This window comes from Diceros bicornis, chromosome 13, assembly GCF_020826845.1.
Source record: "Diceros bicornis minor isolate mBicDic1 chromosome 13, mDicBic1.mat.cur, whole genome shotgun sequence".
In the NCBI taxonomy this organism is placed as follows: domain Eukaryota; kingdom Metazoa; phylum Chordata; class Mammalia; order Perissodactyla; family Rhinocerotidae; genus Diceros; species Diceros bicornis.
Window position 1 is genome coordinate 8,786,319 of NC_080752.1, and position 24,248 is coordinate 8,810,566.

General features: G+C 39.1%; 1 protein-coding gene across 5 annotated transcripts in view; it reads left to right on the plus strand.

Moving 5' to 3' along the window:
* The window catches only part of MAST2 (microtubule associated serine/threonine kinase 2), a 229,384-nt gene that overhangs the window by 94,169 nt on the left and 110,967 nt on the right, over positions 1 to 24,248 (plus strand). For all 5 annotated transcript variants that reach the window (XM_058552290.1, XM_058552292.1, XM_058552294.1 and 2 more), the window contains exon 4: positions 2,630 to 2,661. In XM_058552290.1, coding sequence (XP_058408273.1) covers positions 2,630 to 2,661 — 32 coding nt within the window. The remainder of the gene's footprint in view (positions 1 to 2,629; positions 2,662 to 24,248) is intronic.

Below are 24,248 nucleotides of genomic sequence, written 5' to 3' on the forward strand. Positions count from 1 at the left end.
CAATTGAAACACTCATACATTGTTAATGGGGGTATAAAATGGTATAATCACTTTAGAAAAAGATCTGGTAGTTTCTTATAAAACTAGACATACACCTATCCTATAACCCTGCAGTACCAATCTTAGGTATTTACTCAAAACAAATGAAACATAGACCTATTAAAAGACTCGTACAGGAATGTTAATATCTTAAAACTGGAAATAATCCAAATGTCCATTAGTAGGAAAAAGGATAAATAAACTGCAGTATATTCATATGATTGGATATTGCTACTGTTATATGCAACAACATGGATGATTTTCTAAAATGCTATGCTGAGTGAAAGAAGCCTTATATAAAAGGGTTCATACTTGCGTTAAGTCATGCACTGTGTAACGGTGTTTTGGTCACATATATGATGGTGGTCCCGTAAGATTAGTACCATGTAGCCTAGGTGTGTAGTAGGCTATACCATCTAGGTTTGTGTAAGTACACTCTATGATGTTTGCACAAGGATGATCTCGCCTAACGATGCATTTTTCAGAGTGTATCCCCATCATTAAGTGACTCATGACTGTAGTTACATTCATATGAAGTTCTGGAGCAGGCAAAACTAATTTGTGATGAAAAAATGAGAATATATTTGCTTGGGGTGAGGAAATAGCTTTTTGTTGGGGATTTATCAAGAAAGGACATGATGGTACTTTCTGCATTGATGGACATGTTCTATATTTTGATAGGGATTTGGGTTACCTGAGTGTATGCATTTATCAAACTTACTGGTTGGCACACCTAAGATTTGTGCAGTTCAGTATTTGTAAATTTACCTAAAAAAAACCCCAAAACCTGACATGAAAGAAGTATAAACAATTACTGAATTCTGGTTAACAATATACATGCTGAAGTATATACTGATGTTTGCAGTCTGCTTTGAGATGCATTAGGAAAAAAAAGAGGGGCTAGCCTGGTGGCGTAGTGGTTAAGTTTGTGCACTCTGCTTTGGCGGCCTGGGGTTCTCGGTTCGGATCCCGGGCATGGACCTACACACTGCTCATCAAGCCATGCTGTGGTGGTGACCCACATACAAAATAGAGGAAGATTGGCACAGATGTTAGCTCAGGGCCAATCTTCCTCACCAAAAAAGAGGACTACACAGAAATAGAAGTACAATGATGTACACCTGAAATTTTTACAATGTTATAAACCAATGTTACTGCAATAAACAAAAAATTTAAAAAATAAAAAAAAATAAAAAAAAAATAAAACACACAAAAAAAGGACTAAATCCAAGGTTTTTGTTTAACAGATTGTAAGCATATGTGTGTGGAGATAATGAAAAATGGTTGTATTCTGGATGCTTTTTAAAGTTAAGACCCATTAAAAATTCTTGGTGGATGGGATGTGGCGTATGTGAAAGAAAGAGGAGTCCAGACATCCAGGGTTTTGGTCTGAACAACCAGAAGACTAGAATTACCATCATCTGAAATGGGAAAGGCTGTGGATGGAGTCAGTGTTGGTGGAAAGAATGAGTTCAGTTTGGGACATGTTGGATTTGAGAGGTCGAGTAGGTAATTGGTTATAAGTGTCAGGAGTTTGAGAGACAGGTCTGGGAAGGAGAACTCTTAGGAAGTATTGGAGGGGGAGGGTAAATTGGTACAATCATTTTAGGAGCAATTTCTGATACTTTATGACTCAGCAGTTCTACATCTAAGTGTATCTTTCCAAGAAACCTTTTGTACATGTGCATAAGGAAACAAGTACAAGCATGTATAGAGGAGTATTTGTTTGATGGAGAAGAAAAACATGGAAAGAAAATTGTTTCTATTTACTGGAGAATGGTTAAATAAATATTATAAATAAATTATAAAATAAATTTATAGACTAGACTGCTGTACTATAGACTAATGAACTAAAGTGAAATACATCCCCATGGGTGAATCTCCCAGTTATAATGTTGATTGATGTCAACGGATGAATACATACACTATTTTAAACATATAATTTAAAAACATATAAAACAATACTAATAATTATTTATGAATATATATGTAATAAAATGTAAAAACGTAGAAAAGATAAACAAAAAGTTAAGAGTAATTGTTAAGTAGGGATTAGTGGGCGATAGGACTTGAAAAATTTGGAAAGCAAGTCATAGGGACCCAACTGTTATTATAAAGGTTATTTCTCATGCCAGTGGTGTGTATAGTCATCTCTTTGTTACCTTTTTTTCTATATCTCTTTATTTGTTTAAAATATTTTCTAATTAAAAAAATTTTTTCATTTCATTCCTTTCATATCTTTGACCTTAGTGATATGAATCCTTTACAATTCATTAGCAGTTCATGGCTGGCCGGGTGGGTGCCTGGAATCTGCACTAGTGAGATGGTTCCATCTAGTGGGAAAAATGCTGCACGTATTCTGTGAGACATTCCTTTTGGGAAGGAAGAATAAAGAGGTGTGATAGTTAACCTGACGGTCTTTATTTCACTAAGATTTAAGAGACAAAGGAAAAGGTTATCATTTAGAAATATTTAGTCTTTGCCATTATTAAGATAATGCTATAGATCTCCTGGGACATACAGTGCAGACCTGTAGGACTCAGATTGGTCCTAATTTCTCTCTAACTTGTGTTTTTGTTTTGTTTTTCAGAAGGAGTTGAGCCTTCCAAGAAGAGGCAGCTTGTAAGTAGATGATTATTACAATTATGACTATGATCTTCTGCTTAAGAATCCCTCCTAGGGACTGTTCTCAGCATCACTTGGAGGAACCCCATTCATGAGTGTGTTTTTCTGTGGACTCCACTCTGGGCCAGGGAAGCCAGGGGGCCAGCCACCTTCTCTTGCTAGATCAGATCCTCCCCTCTCCCCACTTCCTCCCCACCCCAAATCCTCTTCTCTGTCTCAGTTTTTGCCTAGCATTTGGGGAAAGCTGCCACTTAAATACCCATCACGGTCTTATACTTGTGTTTTGGGATTTACTAAGGTTTAGTAGACTCAAGCCTTTTGAGAATGTTAAAATTGAAACTCTTGGCATCTATAACTGTCTCGTAACATGGTACTAGGGAGAGGCCAACTTTTCTGACAAGGTGGGGCAGGGGTAGCAGCTGAGTTTGGGTTCTGGGTTGGAATAGGACTTTCTTTCACTTGTTTGTTCTATTCTGGCTTCAGGGCTAGGGGAGGTTGCAGAATAATCTTTGTCCCCGGCTTTTAATTGCTTATATTTTCTTGGCTTGCTTTTTCTCTAAGAATTCTGTTGAGGCAGTGCTGCAAGTTTGGCTAATCAGAATCATCTAGAATGCTTGTCAAAATGCAGATTCTGAACTTATTTGAATTAGAATCTCCATGCTAGGGCCCAAGAACCTGTATTTTTATGCACTTGCACCCATACCCACCATGATTTTGCTAAGAAGTCAAGTTTTGGAAACACTAAGGAAATAGGGCTATGATAAAACAGTGGCTTTGAAACTTTTCCTTACAGAAACATATGCGATATGATTAAGGAGGAGGACACAACAGTATTCATATTTATTTATTAAGTACACTTTATATACACATCATATGCATTTTTAAAATGTATGAAACACATGGTAATTCTTTCTGTTACTGTCATTTTCAGATTTTGTTTTGTAAAAATGCTCTACTTAGTAAGTTGTCTGCTGAGATTTTTGTGAAGCCCTTTGGCTGCTTTATGAAAGCTCATTGTGATTGCATATAAAGAGACTTGAGTTATGAGTCAGATAACTCCTGGGGTTTAGTCTTGGCTATGTTGCTTAATTAGTTTTGTAAATGTAGACAAATCACTTCATCTCCTTAAATCTCAGTTGCTTTATCTATAAATTGAAGATCATAGTACCTGTTTTTCTTTTTCCTTATAGCTATTAGAAGGATCACTTAATATATATGCTAGTGCTTCATTTCTTACCGTTTTATTCCAAGGTGTATTACTTTTAGAATTCTTGTAAATATGTTGGGTTAAATTTGGATACATTTTATTATTTAAGAGCCACATTTCTTTCTTTAAATTCACTTCTAGCAGTGGATTTCAATTCTAGGTTTGCAAGTGTCCTGAATCTTGTAAAATCTGGGCAGGGACACTACCAGGACTCTTAATGGAGTGATAGACTTAGTAGGTATACGTAACTGAAAGGGAGTGGCTTTTCAGCATCATGTTCAGCCAATAATTGTACTTGGTCACTTTCCTGCTATTTCTGGCTTCTTTTTTTGTTTTGGTTCCCTCTATTTGGAAGTTCTCTGAGATTTGCCTTTGCTTAAGATTAGATGAAATGAATTAAGGCAGGTAGCTTCTTCCAGGAATGTGTGCCTCCAATGAATGGAGTTTGCTGAGAAGGAGGAGGAGGAGAAGGAGGGATAGCCTGTGAAAACAATTTTTATTTGAAACTGGAGGAATTTTTGGATCATTTTAAACTAGAGGAATTTCTTGGTCATTTTAGTGGTATCTAAAGTTAGGCCTACTCTGGCTGCCTTAAAATATTTAATTAATAAGGATCAAAAATAAATACTTTTTAAAATGATTTTTTAAATTAATGTCATAATAGTTTATAACATGGTGAAGCTTTAGTTGTACATTATTGTTTGTCATATAAATGCGTCCCTTCACCCCTCGTGCCCAACCCCCAACCCCCTTCCCTCTGATAATGCCCAAACTGTTCTGTCTGTCCGTGTGTTAGTCTATCTTCCACATATGAGTGAAAGTGAAGTCTTTGTCTTTCTCTGTCTGACTTGTTTCGCTTAACATAATACCCTCCAGGTCCATCCATGTTGCTGCAAATGGGATGGTTTTGTCTTTTGTTATGGCTGAGTAGTATTCCATTGTGTGTGTATATATATATGCCACATCTTCTTTATCCAATCATCAGTTGAGGGACACTTAGGTTGCTTCCACTTCTCGGCTGTAGTGAATAATGCTGCAGTGAACATACGGGTGCATAAGCCTGTTTGGATTGTTGATTTCAGGTTCTTTGGATAAATACCCAGTAGTGGGATATCTGGATCGTATGGTATTTCTATTTTTAATTTTTTGAAGAATCTCCATACTGTTTTCCATAGAGGCTGTACCAGTTTGCATTTCCACCAGCAATGAATGAGGGTTTCCTTTTCTCCACAGCCTCTCCAACATATTTTATTTTTTGTCTTGGTGATTGTAGCCATTCTAACAGGTGTAAGGTGATATCTTAGTGTAGTTTTGATTTGCATTTTCCTGATGGTTAGTGATGCTGAACATCTTTTCATGTGCCTATTGACCATCTGTTTATCTTCCTTGGTAAAATGTCTGTTCATATCCTCTGCCCATTTTTTTCTTATTGATGTTTTAATAGTTTTTAACATTGTGAAATTTTGGGTTGTACATTTTTGTTTGTCCATCACCATATATATGTCTCCCTTCACCCCTTGTGCTCACCCCCCACCCCCATTGCCCCTGGTAACCACAATACAGTTTTCTCTGTCCATGTGTTGGTTTATATTCCACATATGAGTGAGATCATACAGTGTTTGTCTTTTCTCTTTGTGGCTTACTTCACTTAACATAATACCCTCCAGGCCCATCCATGTTGTTGCAAATGGGACGATTTTGTCTTTTTTTATGGCTGAGTAGTTCAGTCTTTCCCCGTTGAGTATGATGTTGGCTGTGGGTTTGTCATAAATAGCCTTTATTATGTTGAGGTACTTTCCTTATATTCCCATTTTGTTGAGAGTTTTTATCATAAGTGGATGTTGTATCTTGTCAAATGCCTTCTCTGCATCTATTGAGATGACCATGTGGTTTTTATTCTTTGTTTTGTTGGTGTGATGTATCACGTTGATTTGCGGATGTTGAACCATCCCTGTGTCCCTGGTATAAATCCCACTTGATCATGGTGTATGATCTTTTTAATGTATTGCTGTATTCGGTTTGCCAATATTTTGTTGAGGATTTTTGCATCTATGTTCATCAGTGATATTGGCCTGTAATTTTCCTTCTTTGTATTATCTTTGTCTGGCTTTGGTATCAGGGTGATGTTGGCCTCTTAGAATGATTTAGGAAGTGTTCCATCTTCCTCTATTTTTTGGAATAGTTTGAGAAAGGTGGGTATTAAATCTTCTTTGAATGTTTGGTAAAATTCACTGGAGAAGCCATCTGGTCCTGGACTTTTATTTTTTGGGAGGTTTTTGATTACTATTTCAATCTCTTTACTTGCGATTGGTCTGTTCAGATTCTCCATTTCTTCTTGGTTCAGTTTTGGGAGGTTGTATGAGTCTAAGAATTTATCCATTTCTTCTAGATTGTCCAATTTGTTGGCATATAATTTCTCATAGTATTCTCTTATAATCCTCTGTATTTCCGTGGTATCCATTGTAATTTCTCCTCTTTCATTTCTAATTTTATTTACTTGAGCCTTTTCTCTTTTTTTCTTAGTAAGCCTGGCTAAGGGTTTGTCGATTTTGTTTATCTTCTCAAAGAACCAACTCTTTGTTTCGTTAATCCTTTCTACTGTTTTTTGGGTTTCAATTTCATTTATTTCTGCTCTGATTTTTCTTATTTCTCTCCTTCTGCTGACTTTGGGCTTTGTTTGTTCTTCTTTTTCTAGTTCTGTTAGGTGTAATTTAAGGTTGCTTATTTGGGCTTTTTCTTGTTTGTTGAGGTGGGCTTGTATAGCTATGAGTTTCCCTCTCAGGACTGCTTTTGCTGCATCCCATATGGTTTGGTATGGCTTATTTTCATTTTTGTTTGTTTCCAGATAGTTTTTGATTCCTCCTTTAATTTCATCAATGATCCATTGGTTGTTCAGTAGCATGTTGTTTAATCTCCACATTTTTGTCACTTTCCCAGTTTTTTTTTCGTGGTTGATTTCCAGTTTCATAGCATTATGGTCTGAAAAGATGCTTGTTATGATTTCAGTCTTCTTAAGTTTATTGAGGCTTGCTTTGTTTCCCAACATATGGTCTATCCTTGAGAATGTTCCATGCGTGCTTGAGAAGAATGTGTAGTCAGCTGTTTTTGGATGGAGTGCTCTGTATATGTCTACTAGGTCCATCTCGTCCAGTTTTCCATTTAAGTCTACTATTTCTTTATTGACTTTTTGTCTGGATGATCTATCCCTTGATGTAAGTGGGGTATTAATATCCCCTACTATTATTGTGTTTTGTTAATGTCTCATTTTAGGTTTGTTAATAGTTGCATTATGTACATTGGTGCTCGTATGTTGGGTGCATATATATTTATAAGTGATACGTCTTCTTGGTGGAGTGTCCCTTTTTTCATTGTCTCTCTTAACCTGTTTTTATCTTGAAGTCTACTTTGTCTGATATGAGTATGGCAACACCTGCTTCCTTTTGTTTGCCATTAACTTGGAGTATTGTCTTCCATCCTTTCACTCTGAGCCTGTGCTTGTCTTTAGAGCTGAGATGTGTTTCCTGGAGGCAGCATATTGTTGGGTCTTGCTTTTTAATCCATCCTGCCACTCTGTATCTTTTGATTGGAGAGTTCAATCCATTTACATTTAGGCTAATTATTGATATATGAGGGCTTAATGTTGCTGTTTTCTCACTTATTTTCTGGTTCTTTTGCATTTCCTTTGTTTATTGTCCCATTTGTTTCGGACTGCCAATTCAGTTTGGTTGTTCTGTCTTATGACTCTTCTGCTTTTCTCTTTGTTTATCGTATGTGATTTTGTTTTGATTATTTGTTTAGTGGTTACTTTGAGGTTTGTGTAAAAAATCTTGTGTATGAGATAGTCCATTATCTGATTCCTCTGCCCATTTTTTGATTGGGTAGTTTTTGTTGTTGTTGTTCAGTTGTGTGAGTTCTTTATGTATTACCTGGATTAACCCCTTGTCGGATATATGCTTTGGAAATACTTCTCCCAGCTGGTGGGTTGTCTTTTCATTTTGATTCTGGTTTCATTTGCCTTGCAGAAGCGCTTTAGTCTAATGAAGTCCCACTTGTTTATTTTTTCTTTTGTTTCCCTTGTCCACGTAGACATGGAATTCAAAAAGATCCCTCTAAGACTGATGTCAAAGAGTGTACTGCGTATATTTTCTTCCAGGGGTTTTATAGTTTCGGGTCTTACTTTCAAGTCTTTGATCAATTTGAGTTAATTTTTATATATGGTGTAAGATAATGGTCTACTTTCATTCTTTTGCATGTAGCTGTTCACTTTTCCCAGCACCATTTATTGAAGACACTTTCCTTTCTCCATTGTATATTCTTAGCTCCTTTGTTGAAGATTAGCTGTCCATAGATGTGTGGTTTTAATTCTGGGCCTTCAATTTTGTTACATTGATCTGTGTGTCTGTTTTTGTACCAGTACCCTGCTGTTTTTTTTTTTTTAATTTTGTTTATTACAGTAACATTGGTTTATAATATTGTATAAATTTCAGGTGTACATCATTATACTTCTATTTCTGCATAGATTACATCATGTTCACCACCCAAATTCTAATTACAACCCATCACCACACAGATGTGCCGAATTATCTCTTTCGCCCTCCTCCCTCCCCGCTTCCCCTCTGGTAACCACCAATCCAATCTCTGTCTCTATGTGTTTGTTTATTGTTGTTATTATTTACTACTTAATGAAGGAAATCATGCAGTATTTGACCTTCTCCCTCTGACTTATTTCACTTTGCATAATACCCTCGGTGTCCATCCATGTTGTCACAAATGGCTGGATTTCATCGTTTCTTTTGGCTGAGTAGTATTCCATTGTGTATATATACCACATCTTCTTTATCCATTCGTCCCTTGATGGGCACTTAGGTTGCTTCCAAGTCTTGGCTATTGTGAATAACGCTGCAATGAACACAGGGGTGCATGTATCTTTATGCATTGGTGTTTTCAAGGTCTTTGGATAAATACCCAGCAGTGGAGTAGCTGGATCATATGGTAGTTCTATCCTTGATTTTTTGAGGAATCTCCATACTGTTTTCCATAGTGGCTGCACCAGTTTGCGCTCCCACCAGCGGTGTATGAGAGTTCCCTTCTGTCCACATCCACTCCAACACATGTTGTTTCCTGTCTTGTTAATTATAGCCATTCTTACGGGCGTGAGGTGATATCTCATTGTAGTTTTGATTTGCATTTCCCTGATAGTTAATGATTTTGAACATCTTTTCATGTGTCTGTTGGCCATCTGTATATCTTCTTTGGAGAAATGTCTGTTCAGGTCTTTTGCCCATTTTTGAATTGGGTTGTTAGTTTTTCTGTTGTTGAGATACATGAGTTCTTTATATATTTTGGACATTAACCCCTTATCACATGTATGGTTTGCAAATATCTTCTCCCAATTGTTAGGTTGTCTTTTCATTTTGTTGATGGTTTCCTTTGCTGTACAGAAGCTTTTTAGTTTGATGTAGTCCCATTTGTTTATTTTTTCTGTTGTTTCTCTCGCCCGGTCAGACCTGATGCTTGAAAATATGTTGCTAAGACTGATGTCGAAGAGTGTACTGCCTGTGTTTTCTTCTAGAAGTTTCATAGTTTCAGGTCTTACATTCAAGTCTTTAATCCATTTGGAGTTAATTTTTGTGTATGGTGTAAGGTAAGGGTCTACTTTCATTTTTTTGCATGTGACTATCCAGTTTTCCCAACACCATTTATTGAAGGGACTTTCTTTTTTCCATTGTACGTTCTTAGCTCCTTTGTGGAAGATTAGCTGTCCATAGATGTGTGGGTTTATTTCTGGGCTTTCGATTCTATTCCATTGATCTGTGTGTCTATTTTTGTGCAAGTACCATGCTGTTTTGGTTACTATAGCTTTGTAGTATATTTTGAAATCAGGGAGTGTGATACCTCCAGCTTTGTTCTTTTTTCTCAGGATTCCTTTACCTATTGGGAGTGTTTTGTTGTTTCATATAAATTTTAGGATTCTTTGTTCTGTTTCTGTGCAAAATGTTGTTGGAACTTTGATAGGGATTGCATTGAATCTATAGATTGCTTTAGGAAGTATGGACATCTTAACTATGTTAATTCTTCCAATCCAAGAGCATGGAATATCTTTCCATTTCTTTGTGTCTTCTTCAATTTCTTTCAGCAATATTTTATAGTTTTCGGTGTACAGATCTTTCACCTCTTTGGTTAAGTTTATTCCTAGGTATTTTATTCTTTTTGTTGCAGTTGTAAATGGGATTGTATTCTTAATTTCTCTTTCTGCTACTTTGTTGTTAGTGTATAGAAATGCAACTGATTTTTGTATGTTGATTTTGTATCCTGCAACTTTACCGTATTTGTTTATTACTTCTAAAAGTTTTCTGGTGGATTCTTCAGGGTTTTCTATGTATAAAATCATGTCATCTGCAAATACTGAGAGTTTCACTTCTTCCTTTCCAATTTGGATCCCTTTTATTTCTTTTTCTTGCCTGATTCCTCTGGCTAGGACTTCCAGTACCATGTTAAATAGGAGCGGTGAGAGTGGGCATCCTTGTCTGGTTCCTGTTCTTAGAGGGATAGCTTTCAGTTTTTCACCATTGAGGATGATATTAGCTGTGGGTTTCTCATATATGGCCTTTATTATGTTGAGGTACTTTCCTTCTACACCCATTTTATTCAGAGTTTTTATCATAAATGGATGCTGCATCTTGTCAAATGCTTTGTCAGCATCTATTGAGATGATCATGTGATTTTTATTCTTCATTTTATTAATGTGGTGTATTGTATTGATTTATTTGCGAATGTTGAACCATCCCTGCGTACCTGGAATAAATCCCACTTGATTATGATGTATAATCTTTTTAACATATTGTTGTATGCGATTTGCTAGTATTTTGTTGAGGATTTTTGCATTGATGTTCGTCAGTGATATTGGCCTGCAATTTTCTTTCTTTGTGTTGTCTTTGTCTGGTTTTGGTATCAAGGTAATGTCGGCTTCGTAGAATGAGTTGGGTAGCTTCCCCCCCCCCCTCAATTTTTTGGAAGAATTCGAGAAGGATAGGTATCAAGTCTTCTTTGAATGTTTGGTAGAATTCACCAGGGAAGCCGTCTGGTCCTGGACTTTTATTTTTGGGGAGGTTTTTGATTACTGTTTCGATCTCCTTACTGGTGATTGGTCTATTCAGATTCTCTACTTCTTCTTGATCCAGTTTTGGAAGGTTGTATGATTCTAAGAATTTCTCCATTTCTTCCAGATTGTCGAATTGGTGGGCATATAGCTTTTCGTAGTATTCTCTTATAATCTTTTGTATTTCTGAGGTGTCTGTTGTAATTTCTCCTCTTCCATTTCTGATTTTACTTATTTGTGCCTTCTCTCTTTTTTTCTTGGTGAGTCTAGCTAAAGGTTTGTCAATTTTGTTTACCTTTTCAAAGAACCAGCTCTTGGTTTTATTAATTTTTTCTATTTTTTTTAGTCTCTATTTCATTTATTTCTGCTCTGATTTTTATTATTTCCCTTCTTCTACTGATTTTGGGCTTTGTTTGTTCTTCTTTTTCCAGTTCCTTTAGGTGCATTGTTAGATTGTTTATTCGAGATTTTTCTTGTTTGTTGAGATAGGCCTGTATTGCTATAAACTTCCCTCTTAGAACCACTTTTGCTGTATCTCATAAATTCTGGCATGTCATATTTTCATTTTCATTTGTCTCCAGGTATTTTTTGATTTCTTCTTTGATTTCTTCGTTGACCCAGTCGTTGTTCAGTAGCATTTTGTTTAATCTCCACGTATTTGTGGCTTTTCTCATTTTCTTCCTATAGTTGATTTCTAGTTTCATACCGTTGTGGTCAGAAAAGATGCTTGGTATTATTTCAGTCTTCTTAAATTTATGGAGAGTTGTTTTGTGGCCTAATATGTGATCAGTCCTGGAGAATGTTCCATGTGCATTTGAAAAGAACGTGTATTCTTCAGCTTTTGGATGGAATGCTCTGTATATATGTACTAGGTCCATCTGTTCTAGTGTGTCATTTAAGGCCAATGTTTCCTCATTGATCTTCTGGTTGGATGATCTATCCGTTGGTGTAAGTGGAGTGTTAACGTCCCCTACTATTTTTTTTTTTAAACATTTTATTTATTTATTTTCCCCCCAAAGCCCCAGTAGATAATTGTATGTCATAGCTGCACATCCTTCTAATTGCTGTATGTGGGACGCGGCCTCAGCATGGCCAGAGAAGCGGTGCGTCGGTGCACGCCCGGGATCCAAACCCGGGCCGCCAGCAGCGGAGCGCGTGCACTTAACCGCTAAGCCACGAGGCCGGCCCAAAATTCCCGTACTATTATTGTGTTACTGTCTATTTCTCTTTTTATGTCTGTTAATAATTGCTTTATATATTTAGGTGCACCTACGTTGAGTGCGTAGATATTTACAAGTGTTATATCCTCTTGTTGGATTGTTCCCTTGATCGTCACGTAATGCCATTCTTTGTCTCTTTTTACAGTTTTTGTTTTAAAGTCTATTTTGTCTGATATGAGTACTGCTACCCCAGCTTTCTTTTCACTGCCATTTGCGTGGAATATCTTTTTCCATCCCTTCACTTTCAGTTTGTGAGTGTCTTTAGGTCTGAATTGTGTCTCTTGTATGCAGCATATATATGGGTCTTGTTTTTCAATCCAATCAGCCACCCTATGCCTTTTTTTTTTTTTAAGATTTTATTTATTTATTTATTTTCCCCCCCAAAGCCACAGTAGATAGTTGTATGTCATAGCTGCACATCCTTCTAGTTACTGTATGTGGGACGCGGCCTCAACGTGGCCAGAGAAGCGGTGCGTCAGTGCGCACCCGGGATCCGAACCTGGGCCGCCAGCAGCGGAGCGCGTGCACTTAACCGCTAAGCCACAGGGCCAGCCCTGCCCTATGCTTTTTAATTGGAGCGTTTAGTCCATTGACGTTTAAAGTAGCTATTGATAAGTATGTACTTACTGCCATTTTTTAACTTTTTTTTTTTTCTCAGTGTTTTAGTAGTCCTTCTCTGTTCCTTGCTCCTTCTATACAGAATTGATGGTCTCTTTAGTTTGACCGCTGTCTGAAAGCTCTACTCTTTAACTCCCCTCCTCCCTCATTTTGTGTTTTTGATATCATATCTAACCTCTTTTTTGTGCATTTGTATCCATTACTCTCTTATCATGGAAATAGATAATTTTTCCTATTTGTGGTCTTCTCTTTTACCCTTAAATCAGTCCCTTTAACATTTCTTGTAGCACTGGTTTCTTGGTGACAGACTCCTTTAACTTTTGCTTGTCTGGGAAGTTTTTGATCTCTTCTTCCATTTTGAATGATAACCTTGCTGGGTAGAATATTCTTGGCCGTAAGTTTTTTCCTTTTAGCACCTTAAATATATCGTGCCACTCTTTTCTAGCCTGTAAGGTTTCTGCTGAGAAGTCAGCTGATAGCCTTATGGGGTTTCCTTTGTATGTGACTTGTCTTTCTCTTGCGTCTTTTAGGATTCTCTTTTTATCTTTTTTTTTTAATCATTTATTTTTTTTAAAATTTTTTATTTATTTGTTTTTTTCCCCCAAAGCCCCAGTAGATAGTTGTACATCATAGTTGCACATCCTTCTAGTTGCTGTATGTGGGACGCAGCCTCAGCATGGCCAGAGAAACGGTGTGTCGGTGTGCGCCCGGGATCCGAACCTGGGCCACCAGCAGCGGAGCGCGTGCAGTTAACCGCTAAGCCACGGGGCTGGTCCTCTCTTTATCTTTAATTCTGGACATTTTGATTATGATGTGTTTTGGTGTGTGCGTCTTTGGGCTTATCTTGTTTGGGGCTCTCTGTGTTTCCTGTACCTGGATGTCTGTTTCCTTCCTTATGTTAGGGAAGTTTTCATGTATTATTTCTTGAAATAGATTCTCTGCCCCTTTGTCTCGCTCTTCTCCTTCCGGGACACCTATAACACGGATGTTAGTGCGGTTGATGTTGTCCCAGAGGTCCCTTAGACTGTCCTCACTCTTTTTAATTCTTTTCTCTTTTACCTGTTCAGCTTTGGTAATTTCTTCTAGTCTTTCATCCAGCTCGCAGATCCGTTATTCTGTATCCTCTACTTTGCTTTTGACTCCCTCTGGTGAATTTTTCATTTCCAGTATTGTATTCTTCATTTCTGTTTGGTTCTTTTTTATATCTTCCATTTCTTTGTTGAAACTCTCACTGAGTTCATCTATTCTTCTCCCCAGATCAGTGAGCATCCTTAACACTCTTTGTTTGAACTCTCTGTCATTTCTGTTTCACTTAGTTCCTTTTCTGGGGTTTTGTCCTGTTCCCTTACTTGGAATGTATTCCTTTGCCTCCTCATTTTGCCTCTTTCCCTGTGCTTGTGTCTATGTATTAGGTAGGTCAACTACATCTCCTGCTCTTGGATAGGTGACCTTATATAAGTGATGCCTTAGGAGGCCTGCAGTGTGCTTCCCTCAGTTCTCAACGTTCCAGGAGTAACCCCTATGTGGGCTGTGTGTGTCCTTCTGTTGTGGCATGTTTGCTCTCCCTGTAGGCGCCCAGGGAGGCTGAGTTATGCTCCTGGCCAGCTGTTGTAATGCTCACCTGCTTGCAGTTGTTGTGGGCCCTTCAGTCTCTTTATCAGGTGTGGGGAGCCCCAGCACAGTTGGCTGCAAGTTCTAATACCACATTTGTGTTTCAGTATTTCTTTTAAGTGAGTAGGCCCCCAGCGTGGCAGGTTGTTAGGCTCAGGGGCTTACAAATGCTATAAGCCTCCAGCTTTATGTCTCTTGTCAGCTCTCTGAGGATTGCAGGTGGGTGGGGCTGGCCTCAGGCACGGGAGCGCCCAATTGTTTCAGGCTTTGGAAGGTGGGGCAAACCCCTTATGTGGGTCTTTGAGAAGCACAAGTCTTCTGCAGCTGACAAGCCCTGGCACCCACAGGTCCACACACACAGTCAACACAGTCCTGCCCCGTGTGCACGCCCCGGCCTCCTGAAGTGGACCCATTCTCTCCTCGGCGGGAGCCCCACACACTCCACCACCGCCCTACACTCTCCATCTGCTCCTTGTGCATGCCCTGCCCCACTGAAGTGGGCTCAGTTGCCAGGCTGCAGAGAATCCAGTCACCAATCTACGCAGGCCCACAAGTTGCCTGAGGGCTTGTTGTTGGGTGGGGCCAGTCTCTAGGGTGGGCTGCCTGCCCTGGCTGAGCTGGATTAAATTGGTGCTCTAATGGGTGGGGCAGACCTGGGCTAGCAGGCCCCAGGGAGAACTCCAATGGCGTCTGTGTCAGCACGCCCACAGCAGGCCACCACAGCGGCTGCCGCCAATGTCCCAGTCCCTGGAGAGGTCTCACCTCTCACCGAGATGCACTCAGGGCCTATCAGGTGAGTCTTTTTTCTCCAAAGCACTGTGTACCTTTCTTTCTGGTGATTTTAGGTCACTTTCTAAAATGGGTGATGTTGCGCGTGGGCCCTTTAAGAGCCGGTTTTAATTTCTTTGTGAGCCAGCTTTTCTGGGGATACTCCCCAATGTTTTAGTAGCAGGCAAAGTCAGATATTATGCCATTCATCTCGATTGTGCTGGGTCCACAAAATGCCCACAGCGGGGGCCCTGCCTGCTCAGGGCCCCACTCATCCAGGGAGGGCTGCGTGCCTGTGGGCTGCTCCCCTGCGGCCGTGAGGTGCTGTGGCTTGTGAAGGCTGCGTTTTTCTCTCCAGAAGGGAGTTTCTGCCTCTTCCACCTCAATTAGGATTGTCCTTTGTTGCAAGAGTTCCTCTTATCCAGTTTTCAGTTCTGTCTCAGGGGTAATTTTTCCACGAGTAGTTGTAAATTGGCTGTGTCCGCGGGAGGAGGTGAGTTCAAAGTCTGCTTACGCTGCCATCTTGACTTCTCCTCCCTGCTGTTTTAATTATTATAGCTTTGTAGTATTTTTTTTTGTGAGGAAGATCAGCCCTGAGCTAACATCTGATGCCAATCTTCCCCTTTTTTCTGAGGAAGACTGGCCCTGAGCTAACATCCATGCCCATCTTCCTCTTCTTTATATGGGATGCTGCCACAGCGTGGCTTGACAAGCAGTGCGTTGGTGTGCAACCGGGATCCGAACCAGCCAACCCCGGGCCGCTGCAATGGGACGCGTGCACTTAACTGCTTGCGCCACTGGGCCAGCCCCTGTAGTATATTTTGAAGTCTGGGATTGTGACGCCTCCGGCTTTGTTCTTGTTTCTCAGGATTGCTTTGGCTATTCGGGGTCTTTTGTTGCCCCGTATGAATTGTAGTATTCTTTGTTCTAGTTCCATGAAGAATGTCATTGGGATTCTTATTGGGATTGCATTGAGTCTGTAGATTGCTTTAGGTGGTGTGGACATTTTAACTGTGTTATTCTTTCGATCCATATACATGGGATATCTTTCCATTTCTTTATGTGATCATCGATTTCTTTCAATAATGTCTTATAGTTTTCGTTGTATAGGTCTTTCGCCTCATTGGCTAAGTATATTCCTAGATAGTTTACTCTTCTTGTTGCAGTTGTGAATGGGATTGTCTTGTTGACCTCCTTTTCTGTTAGTTGGTTACTAGAGTATAGAAATGCAACTGATTTTTTAAGTTGATTTTGCACCCTGCAACTTTGCTCTAGTTGTTGATTATTTCTAATAGTTTTCTGATGGGTTCTTTAGGGTTTTCTGTATATAAAATCATGTTGTCTGCAAACAGCAAGTTTCACTTCTTCGTTGCCTATTTGGATTCGTTTTATTCCTTTTTCTTGCCTAGTTGCTCTGGCAAGAACCTCCAGTACTATGTTGAATAAGAGTGGTGAGAGTGGGCACCCTTGTCTTGTTCGTGTTCTCAGAGGGATGGCTTTCAGTTTTTCCCTGTTGAGTGTGATGTTGGCTGTGGGTTTGTCATATATGGCCTCTAAGATATTGTACTTTTCAGCTCCAGAAGATGTTTGAATAAGTTTAATTAATACTTAAAAGTCTGTAGTAAATGTGGAGAAACTGATGTTAATAAAACAAATGACTTCTCATTTGCCCCGTTGTTTCTTGCCCTTGTAGCCTAATCTAGAAAGTTTTAAAAGTTGTTATAATGGTCCTCTGAGTGTTGGTGGGAAGGATAGGGTTATAGTACTTATATCCCTGTTTGCTTCTGTCCCAGAACGGCTTTTGCAAGAGCATCCTACTGTATGCCCATTTCAGGTATGAAGGCCCATTTCCTTTGGCATATTCTCTATAGTATAGTTTATGGGCGCAGAGAAATTTGGGGTTTGCAGCTAGTTTGGTGTTCTTGACTTTTGAGAGAGAGTCAGGTTCATTTAATTAGCAAAATTTTGAAAATAGCTGAGATATAAAATAAATGAAGTTCAGTAATTTTGGAGGCTCTCAATTGTTATATTTTTACACGTAATGTGGTAGTTGCATTAAACTGGACAGGAACTCAGAAATGCGTTTCTAGATGTATGTGATATCTTGACGTTTTACAGACTGTACGCTCTTCTACACAACCCACTCTTCTACTCTAATGTCTCCAAATTGTTAAGTGGAGGTATAGCATAGAAATGAAGAACTTGGGCTTGAGAATCAGGCAGACCTGGGTTTGAGTCTTGGCACTACCATTTGCTAGTTTTTTTTTTTTTTTTTGGTGAGGAAGATTGGCCCTGAGCTAACATCCCTTGCCAGTCTTCCTCTTTTTGCTGAGGATTAGCCCTGAGCTAACATCTGTGCCCATCCTCCTCCACCCTGCATATGGGACGCCTTCCACAGCATGGCCCGATGAGTGGTGCATAGGCCCACACCTGGGATCCGAACCTGCGAACCACGGGCCGCCAAAGCAGAGTGCTCAGACCCAACCACTATGCCACCAGGCCGGCCCTACTTGGTGTTTTTTTATAAAACAAGTTACCATATTTCTGTTTGTCTTTTTGCCTCCATTCATTTGTTCATTTGTTCAAATTAATCCATGCATCCATCATATTGTATTTATTCAGTTCTTATTATGTGCAGGCACTATTCTAGGTACTGGAGATACAGTAGTGTTTAAGCAGACAAAGTTCCTGCTCTCATGAAGTTTCTTCCATTCTATTCAAGAGAGACAAACAACAAATATGATATGTCATATGGTATTGAGTGCTATGAAGAAAAATAAAGCCAGTTAAGAGATATGAGGGTATATGTTTTTGTGGGGCAGGGTTTGAAATTTTAAGTTGTGTTGTCTAGGAATTTTCTTATTAAGGTGACATTTGAGGATAGAACAGAGCGAGTCTGGAATGAGTGATGTTAATATATATACAGTCATGTGTCACTTAATGACAGAGATACGTTCTAAGAAATGCGTCATTAGGTGATTTCGTCGTTGTGTGGGCATCATAGAGTGTACTTACACAAATCTAGATGGTATAGCCTACTATACACCTAGGCTGTTTGGTACTAATCTTATGGGACCATCGTTGTATATACTGTCTGTCTTTGACTGAAACGTTGTTATGCAGCACATAACTGTATTGAGCAAGAGCATTCCAGGTAGAGGATACAGCATGTGCCAAAGTCCTGAGGTAGGAACATGCTTGGCATGTTGGAGGACAGCAGGGAGGCTGAGGTGGCTGTTGGTGAGTGAACAGTTGTGTTGGGGTGGGGTGGGGATGGAATGTAGAAGAATGTGAGGCAGGGGCTGGATTTCGTAGGCCACAAACAGGACTTTGTATTTTACACTGATTGGGACAGAAAGTCAGTGGGTAGTTTAAACAGAGAAATGATGTGATCTGACAAAGGGTTTTTTTGGGAAAGAGGGCAATTTGTTTTATTGAGATATAATTCATATACCATATAATCACCATTTAAGAGTATACAATTCAGTGGTTTTTAGTCTATTCACAAGGTTTTACAATCATTACCACTACCTTAATTCAGAACGTTTTCATCACCCAAAAAGAAACCCCTTACTCACTAGCAGTCATTCCCGGTACCACACACCCACTAGGCCCTGGTAACCACTAATCTACTTTCTGTATTAATAGATTTGCCTGTTGTGGATATTACATATAAATGGAATTGTATAATATGTGGCCTATTGTATCTGGCTTCTTTCACTTAGCATATTTTTTTCAAAATTTATCCGTGTTTTAGCATGTGTCAGTATTTCATTCTTTTTCAAGGCTAAATAATATTCCATTGTATGGGGTATCACATTTTGTTTATCCGTTATCCATCGATAGACGTTTGTGTTGCTTCCACCTTTTGGCTATTGTGAATAATGCTGTTATGAACATGAGTGTACAGTATCTGTTTGAGTCCCTGCTTTCAATTATTTTGAATTGATATGTACAAGTGGAATTGCTGGATCATATGATAATTCTATGTTTAACTTTCTGAAGAACCACCAAACTGCTTTCCACAGCAGCTGCACACCATTTTACATTCCCGCAGCAATACACCAGAGTTCTAATTTCTCTGCATTCTAGCCAACACTTGTTATTTTCCTTTTTTTAAATAATAGCCATCGTAATAGGTGTGAAGTGGTATCTCATTGTAGTTTTAATTTGCATTTTCCTAATTACTAGTGATGTTGGGCATCTTTTCATGTGCTTATTGGTCATTTGTAAACCTCCTTTGGAGAAATGAAGTCCTTTGCCCATTTTTGAATTGGGTTATTTTTGTTGTTGAGTTATAGGAGTTCCTTATATATTCTGGACATTAAACTCTTACCAGATATGTGATTGGCATATATTTTCTCCCATTCTTTGAGTTGTGTTTTCACTCTCTTGATAGTGTTCTTCATGCACAACAGTTTTAATTTTGATGAAGTCTGATTTATCTATTTTTTCTTTTGTTGCCTGTGCTAGCCTAGAAATCATTGCCGAATCCAACGTCATAAAGGTTTTCTCCCTACGTTTTCTTCTACGAGTTTTATAGTTTTACCTCTTATGTTTAGGTCTTTGATCCATTTTGAGTTCATTTTTGTTTATGATGTAAAGTAAGTGTCTAACTTCATTCTTTTGCGTATGAGTATCTAGTTTTCTCAGAACCATTTGTTAGAAAGACTGTCCTTATTCCATTAAATGGTCTTGTCACTCTTGTCAAAAATATTTGACCATATATATGAAGATTTATTTTGGGGCTCTGTCCCATTCTATTGGTCTATGTGTCTGTCTTTATGCTAGTGCCACACTGCTTTGATAGCTTTCTAGTAAGTTTTGAAATCAGGAAGTGTGAAATGAAAGAACCAACTTTATTCTTCTTCAAGATTGTTTTGGCTATTCAGGGTCCCTTGTGATTCCATATGAATGTTAGAATGAGTTTCTCTATTTCTGCAAAAAACAGTGTTGGGATTTTGATAGGGATTGTATTGATAGGTCCAAAGCTTGATTTGAATGGGTTCAGAAGAGAATGGGAGACAGTAATACCCATGTTATATTTGTGTTAAAAATGTTAACCTCAACTGAACAATAAAAAAACAAACAACCTGATCAAAAAATGGGCAGAGGAAATGAACAGACACTTCTCCAAAGAAGATAGACAGATGGCCAATAGGCACATGAAAAGATGTTCAACATCATTAATCATCAGGAAAATGCAAATCAAAACAACACTAAGATATCACCTCATGCCCGTTAGAATGGCTATAATCACCAAGACAAAAAACAACAAACATTGGAGAGGATGTGGAGAAACAGGAACCCTCACACGCAGCTGGTGGGAATGCAAACTGGTGCAGCCTCTATGGAAAACGGTATGGAGATTCCTCAAAGAATTAAAAATAGAGATGCCCTATGATCCAGCCATCCCACTACTGGGAATCTGTCCAACGCACCTGAAATCAACAATCCACAGAGGCTTATGCACCCCTATGTTCATTGCAGCATTATTCACTATAGCCAAGAAGTGGAAGCAACCTAAGTGTCCCTCGACTGATGATTGGATCAAGAAAATGTGGTATATATATACAAGGGAATACTACTCAGCCATAAAAAAAGAGAAAATCGTCCCATTTGCAACAACGTGGATGGGCCTGGAGGGTATTATGTTAAGTGAAGTAGGCCAGAAGGAGAAAGACAAACACCGTATGATCTCACTCATACGTGGAATATAAACCAACCCATGGACAGAAAAAACTGTATTGTGGTTCTCAGGGGCAATGGGAGTTGGGGGTGAGCACAAGGGGTGAAGGGAGACGTATATATGGTGATGGACAAACAAAAATGTACAACCTAAAATTTCACAATATTAAAAACTATTAAAACATCAGTAAAAAAAAGTGTTAGCCTCAATCTAATATATGAAGAAACAATCAGAGAAGTCCAAATTGAGGGGGCAACCTGGAGAACTACTGGCCTGGGCTTTTCAAAAATGTTGAAGTTGTTGGGGCCAGCCAGTGGCGTAGTGGTTAAGTTCACGTGCTCTGGTTTGGCGGCCCGGGGTTCGCAGGTTCAGTTCCCGGGTGTGGACCTATGCACCGCTCATGAAGCTGTGCTGTGGCAGCATCCCGTATACAAAATAGAGGAAGATGGGCACAGATGTTAGTTCAGGGCTAATCTTCCTCAGCAAAAAGAGGAAGATTGGCAATGGATGTAAGCTCAGGACGATCTTCCTCACCAAAAAAAGATTTAAAAAGAAAACGACTAAGAATGTGTTCTAGATTATTGGAGACAAAAGAGACCTGTGAATAAATATAATGCTTGATGCTTGGTTGGCTCTTGGATTTTAAAAAGTAGTTGAAGGACATTTTTGGGGCAATTGAAGAAATTTGAATGTGGACTTTTATTAGATATTATTTTGTCAGTGTTAAACTTCCTTAGTGTGGCAATTGTGAGGTGGTTCTCCCTTGTTCTTAGGCCAAGGACTTAATTTTGGAGGTATTTGAAGAAGGTGTTATGATGTTGACAACAGACTTTGAAATGGTTCAGCTAATTAACAAAAAGTAAGAGAGAGAGTGAGAGAGTGTGTGTGTGTGTGTGTGTGTGTGTGTGTGTGTGTAGAAAGAGAGAGAGGGAGGGAGAGAAAAAAAGCAAATGTAGCAAAATGTTAACAGTTGTTAAATCTAAGTGAAGGGTGTATAGAGTTTCATTTAATTATTCTTGCTCCTTTTCTGATATTTTGGGGAGAAGTTAGTATATACTTTTCTTTCAAAGAGATTTACTGAAAAGAGGATCATAGAGATCAGATGGTAGCTGGAAAAGGTTATGGAGTTGAGTTTTCCCCTTCTTTTAAAAATATAAATGGAGGCCAGCCTGGAGGCGTAGTGGTTAAGTTTGGCGTGCTCTGCTTCGGCGGCCCAGGTTCGTGGGTTTGGATCCCAGGCATGGACCTACACCACTCATCAAGCCATGCTGTGGCTGCAACCTACATACAAAATAGAGGAAGATGGGCACAGATGTTAGCTCAGGGCCACTCATCCTCAAGCGAGAAAAGAGGAGGATTGGCAACAGGTGTTAACTCAGGGCCAATCTTGCTCACTCAAAATATATATATATAAATATAAATAAATATATATATATATAAATGGGAGATAATACATCATGTTTGTATGTCAATGAAATTATTCAGTAGAGAAGGAAAAGTTGATGCAGCAGAGGAGGGAACAATTGTTGGAATGTTCTTTAGGCAAAAATGGAGGACATTTAGGTATATTTGGAGGTATTGGCCTTACACAGGAGTGTTGACAGTTTGTCCACAGTAGCCTCAGTTACCTCAGTTATCAAAAGATCATGCATGTAAAGTGTATGGCATAGTGCCTGCAGTTAAGCACTCAACTCTTTTTTTTTTTTTCTTTTGTGAGGAAGATCAGCCCTGAGTTAACATCCATGCCAATCCTCCTCTTTTTGCTAAGGAAGACTGGCCCTGGACTAACATCTGTGCCTATCTTCCTCCACTTTATATGGGACGCCGCAACAGCGTGGCCTGACAGGCGGTGCATTGGTGCGCCTATGGGATCCGAACCCAGGCCGCCAGCGGCGGAGTGCGGAGCACTCTTAAGTGCGCACTTAACCACTATGCCGCGGGGCCGGCCCCTCAACTATTTGTCATTGTTACAGAATTTAGTGCAATGCATGTTACTAGTAAACTTTCAAAAAACGGTAGTTTATTATTGTTTTTATTATTTGCATACCGTAATTACCTGTTAGAAGCTGTAAATTCTTCAGAAAAACAAGTTAGTAAGATCCTAAACCAAGTTAAAAGAGCAGTAGTGTGCCTTAGAAAAGCCACAGGCTATTCACGGTCGGCCTTCCTCACTTTAGGGAAGAGAGCAACTGAATTCCCATATGGGGAATGAAAACATACAGGCTGCAATGATAGGGGCTTTGTTGGGGCAAGTTGGTTATGAAAGTTCTTGTGGCCTGGCTCAATACCATTTATTTTAGATGTAGCTTCCTAAAATCAAATCATTTTCGTTTTTATAAAGCTATTTCATGTTTAAACTCATCTGGATATTTTTTTTTTTTCTATTGATATTTTAATGGTTTCTAACATTGTGAAATTTTGGGTTGTACATTTTTGTTTGCCCATCACCCCATATATGACTCCCTTCACCCCTTGTGCCCACCCCCCACCCCCACTTCCCGGGTAACCACAGTCCAGTTTTCTCTGTCCAAGTGTTGGTTTATATTCCACATATGAGTGAGATCATACAGTGTTTGTCTTTCTCTTTCTGGCTTATTTCACTTAACATAATACGCTCCAGGCCCATCCATGTTGTTGCAAATGGGACGATTTTGTCTTTTTTTATGGCTGAGTAGTATTCCATTGTATATATATACCACATTTTCTTAATCCAGTCGTCAGTCGAGGGACACTTAGGTTGCTTCCACTTGGCTATGGTGAATAATGCTGCAATGAACATAGGGGTGCATAAGCCTCTTTGGATTGTTGATTTCAGGTGCGTTGGATAGATTCCCAGTAGTGGGATGGCTGGATCATAGGGCATCTCTATTTTTAATTCTTTGAGGAATCTCCATACCGTTTTCCATAGAGGCTGCACCAATTTGCATTCCCACCAGCTGTGTATGAGGGTTCCTGTTTCTCCACATCCTCTCCAACATTTGTTGTTTTTTGTCTTGGTGATTATAGCCATTCTAACGGGCGTGAGGTGGTATCTTAGTGTTGTTTTGATTTGCATTTCCCTGATGATTAGTGATGTTGAGCATCTTTTCATGTGCCTATTGGCCATCTGTATATCCTCCTTGGAGAAGTGTCTGTTCATTTCCTCTGCCCATTTTTTGATCGGGTTGTTTGTTTTTTTGTTGTTCAATTGTGTGAGTTCTTTATATATTATGGAGATCAACCCCTTGTCAGATGTATGTTTTGCAAATATTCTCTCCCAGCTGGTTGGTTGTTTGTTCATCTTGATTCTGATTTCATTTGTCTTATAAAAGCTCTTTAGTCTGATAAAGTCCCACTTGTTTATTTTTTCTTTAGTTTCCCTAGTCTGGGTAG